The sequence below is a fragment of the Lactuca serriola genome, chromosome 9 (genome assembly GCF_051521515.1).
Source record: "Lactuca serriola cultivar US96UC23 chromosome 9, Lser_US96UC23_V15, whole genome shotgun sequence".
Lineage (NCBI taxonomy): Eukaryota > Viridiplantae > Streptophyta > Magnoliopsida > Asterales > Asteraceae > Lactuca > Lactuca serriola.
In genome coordinates this window covers 212,306,283-212,310,420 of record NC_136416.1, presented here as the reverse complement: position 1 = coordinate 212,310,420, position 4,138 = coordinate 212,306,283, and the positions used below count along the sequence as shown (strand labels likewise).

The 4,138-nt window shown below is 35.5% G+C and overlaps 1 protein-coding gene across 1 annotated transcript; it reads left to right on the top strand.

Annotated features, from left to right (window-relative positions):
* The first annotated feature begins 630 nt into the window (after positions 1-630).
* On the top strand, positions 631-3,796 carry LOC145074545 (uncharacterized). Its single transcript, XM_079020897.1, has 5 exons — positions 631-1,047; positions 1,651-1,760; positions 2,134-2,505; positions 2,583-3,057; positions 3,390-3,796. The coding sequence occupies exons 1-5, from the start codon at positions 807-809 to the stop codon at positions 3,467-3,469; spliced, it is 1,278 nt and encodes a 425-aa protein (XP_078877023.1). The 5' UTR covers positions 631-806; the 3' UTR covers positions 3,470-3,796.
* The last annotated feature ends 342 nt before the right edge of the window (positions 3,797-4,138 follow it).

Sequence of the window (4,138 nt, the reverse complement as noted above, 5' to 3'; positions counted from 1 at the left end):
TTATACTCATTTGGCGGGGCCTATTATCCGAGTTAGGGCAGGGCCCGTTACACGCAGTGGACGGGGTCCCGTTATGCGAGTTAGGGCGGGACCCGTTATACTTTTGGACGAGGCTCGTTATATGTTATGTATTTATGATATGTGATATATTGGGGAACTTATTAAGCTTTGTGCTTACGGTTTCAGTTTATGTTTCATGTATTTCCGGTTCCTAAGGGAAGAACTCGAGTTGACTACATCGCACGCACCAAATAGATTCCGCATTTGAGATTTCACTCTGATTTTTATGATGTTTGATGCACTTATTTTATTCGGGATGCATGGATAATATTAGAATACTGTTTTTACTTAAACTAAAAATAAAATTTTTTGAATTATATTTTTTGGACATTACATTACACCAATAGTACATGCATCTTTAGAAAATTGTACTTATTACTAGGTTCTTTTTGTCTCACAAATTACGATTATGTTAATCCATAAATCTGTTAAATATTAATATTGAAAATATATTATTAAAATAAAAATGGTTGAAATTTGATAAAAGTTTATTTTGTCAAGAAGGTGAAAATATTGGAATTAGAAGAGGACAAAATAGCATTAGTGGTACAAAACAGATGCTTCCTCATCAGCACTAGTAACAGTTGTGCAAATAACACAGATAAAGAGAAAGAGAAAAGGAGATGCGTTAACCTTGAATTCTCTCATCATCTTGCACAACTTCAAAATTCCATCAAAGTCATTCATGTTTTAGAGTAAAATCGACAGAGATAAACACATAGATTGAGTGCACAGATGCTCTGCAAATGGGGAAATCCCAACCCCAATTGCCACTTAATCACCTCCAGCAGCAGCAAAATCGTCACGGGTCTTCGTTCTTTGTTCGATGTTCAAGGGGTTTCTCAAGAACTGCTCGATTGTTCAGTTTCAAGTGTGCTTTCATTTTGCTCCTTAGCGCTTCCGTTTCCCTTTCCGCGATCTTTTCGGTCGTTCGTATTCACCATAGACAATCTGGGTACGATGCGAATGATTCAATCAAGCACAGTGGTATGTATATTGATTCTTTTATTCGTTCGATTTTCTTTATTTGAATGTTTGGAATTTGAATTTCTAGTTTTACTGTAATTAGGGTTTTGGGTGGTTTGTTTTTGGGATATGAACAAATGGGTTATTCTGAATTGAACTCCTCTTGACTGTTGACTATGAAAACACTAATATACGGTTTATGTAACTCTGATCAGTTGAGCAAATGGGTCACCCGTGATTCAGATTTAAGCCAAGTTTTAGTGATCTTGAATTAGGGTTTTATGCGTGATCTTGATCGATGATTTTCAACAGCAATTTAGGGTTTATATTTTTCTCCTGGAATAAGAATGATCGTGGATTCGGTTTTCCACTCTCGCACACTTTTTTTTTTTTTCAAAAACTTCAAACATCAAAAGCTAATTCTCGAAAAAACCAAGTTTATGCAGCTCCCTTCGTATAATTAGGGTTCCTAAAACACTTTCTAATTTATCTATTGATCTTACATTCCCTTCATATACAAACTTTTGGGGAAATCATGTGTATGCAACTAACTATCCATGGATGTATGTATGATTCATATGGTTCTTTTGGATTATTGAGTTGACCTTTTTGTTATTATTTCAGCTAAAGTTCAGGCATACTTCAGATTAGAAAAGGCAGTTTCGTTTCTTCTTCCTCAAATTACAAGACTAGAGTACGATATATACAATGAAATAGGTGTCCCTGGCACACAGGTTTGTTGTAACAACAAAAGCTAGTTTCATTCTTTTTGTCCATTTTAATATGGGTTAAGTTGACATTTATGCAACAAATATTTCACATTTTTTCCCAATTTATGCAACAAAGTGTTCTTTTATACAAAATTTGCAACAATGTTTTTTCTATGACCAAAATATGCAATCATTAGTTGCGTAAAATGGTAAAAAGGTGAAACATTATTGCATAAATTGATAAGAATGTGAAATATTGTTTATTTTGCAGAAATTAATTAGTTTATAATTACTATAATAGAAAAAAATGAAAGTAGGTTGCTATAATAAACAAAGAAACCAAAGTATGTTGCTATTTATTGCATTCAACCCTTATCAATGATTGTTTATTTTGCAGGTTGTTATCTTATCAATGCATGAATCCAGTGAATATAACTACACAGATGTGGTCTTTGGTGTTCTTCATAAACCTATGAACTCCCCTATAAACCCCATATCTTTAAGTGTCTTGAAAACTTCATTACTTGACCTTTTTAGTCAACGTTCCAATTTGACTTTGACAAAATCGATTTTTGGTTTGACTTCTGATTTTGAAATTCTAAAGTTTCCCGATGGGATCACAATTATCCCAAGACTATCTCCTCCTGTTTGGTTTCTACCCGAAGTTCTTTTTAATTTTACCCTTCGTAATTCCCTACAAGAAATAGAATATAATTTTCTTGTGTTGAAGGAACAACTAAATTCCGGATTGCAGTTAATGCCTGATGAGGTATATGCTTTTTTAGATCCAAGAAATATCATCCTACATGTATTTTACATTTTTTTAATTTTTTTTTTCTCTTACAGAGTGTATTCTTGCAAGTGACAAACAAAGTCGGGTCAACCCAAGATCCACCCGTAACAGTCCAGGCATCAATCGTGTCAAATCTAGGCAGTCTCAACCCTCAAAGACTGAAGCAATTAGCACAGGAAATTACCGGATCGCCCCCGGGAAAAAACCTTGGACTTGATCACTCAGTTTTTGGAAAAGTTAAGGAAATCAGTTTGTCGTCTTTTCTGTCTCGTACTCTCGACGCCCCTACACCTTCCCCGGCTCCTTCACCGGAGCAAAACAGTCCCACCGGAGCTCCGGCGAGTTCCCCGTCTCCTTCTGGTGGGTCCGATGATGACGTGTCACCTGGTCCACGTCAGCATGGCGTTCCACCTGGCGGTTCTACTAGTTTGCCACCAAATCTTTCTCCTTTGCCTGCTGTGTCTTATGGATCGGTTCCTAGTCATGAAAATGGTTTGGCACCTTCACCTCTGCCATCATCCTCTTCTTGTAAGTTATCCTTCTCTTTCTCTCTCTCTCTCTCTCTCTCTCTCTCTCTCTCTCTTGTGTTATAGCGAAGGGTATTTTGGTCATTTAATAAAGAAAGAAGAATGGAATTGAATTGAATTGTTTCAACCGTCTATTAGGAACGGTGTGAGACATATTGAACACTGAATATGAAGGATTCCGGCGGAATTGAATTCCGTTCCGTCCATTTGGCAAACAAACATGTGGTGGAATGGAATCTTGAATTCCAATTCCGTTGGATTCCATCAAAATTTGATAGTTGGTATAATTGCAATTTCTAATATTAATTTCATCTTCCTCCAATGCTTTTGCAGGTGGTTTACATTCCATATCGTATTACAGCATGCATATATGGTGGTGGTGGTGGCTTACAGTTTTGGTATTAGTAACATGATACAAAAGTTATATATATAAGATGAAAAGGGTTGAAAGTCAAGCTATAGATATACGATCGTCTATATATATAATATATGAATATAAATATAAATAATATAAATATATAATACAAATCAGTTGCGGGTCAAAGCCAAAATGTGGCGGGCCGCTTTGCGTTCCTGACAGCTGACTGAATATTCCCTAAGGGAAGAAAAAAAGATTGATCTTCATTAAATCAACAAAGTGAATGTTTGTGTGTGTGTGTGTGTTCATGTTCATGCAGTATCATCAAGGAGATCCAACTGTATCTTGAAATCGAAAGTTGAAAATACACTTTTTTTTTTCTTGTGGTTCTTTTTGAACATCTGCATGCTTGTTATCAGTGTTGTCATGACTCGAAACAAAGAAGTTTTAAGTAGTTTGGTTAGAAACTTAATGGAAAACAAGTAATTTTCTATCATCTTTGTAGAGGGCATTGTCTTTTGGTGTTCTGTTAGACTGAGACTGTTGTTAATAGGACAAAATTGCAATATTACTGTTCCACATCGAAAGGTGGAACAAGAAGGTATATATTCGTCAGAGCAAAAGACATAAATGTATTTTCATTTTCATCATAGAAAATATTTTGATGCAAACAGTACTCAAATGGTCAAGAATCACAAATGCAAACAGAAAAAGCCTCGTTCCT

Coding starts and splice junctions, on each gene's coding strand:
- LOC145074545 (XM_079020897.1), top strand. CDS start 807: ATGGGGAAATCCCAACCCCAATTGCCACTTAATCACCTCCAGCAGCAG. Junction 1,761..2,133: donor TAGGTGTCCCTGGCACACAG/GTTTGTTGTAAC, acceptor TTTATTTTGCAG/GTTGTTATCTTATCAATGCA. Junction 2,506..2,582: donor TGCAGTTAATGCCTGATGAG/GTATATGCTTTT, acceptor TTTCTCTTACAG/AGTGTATTCTTGCAAGTGAC.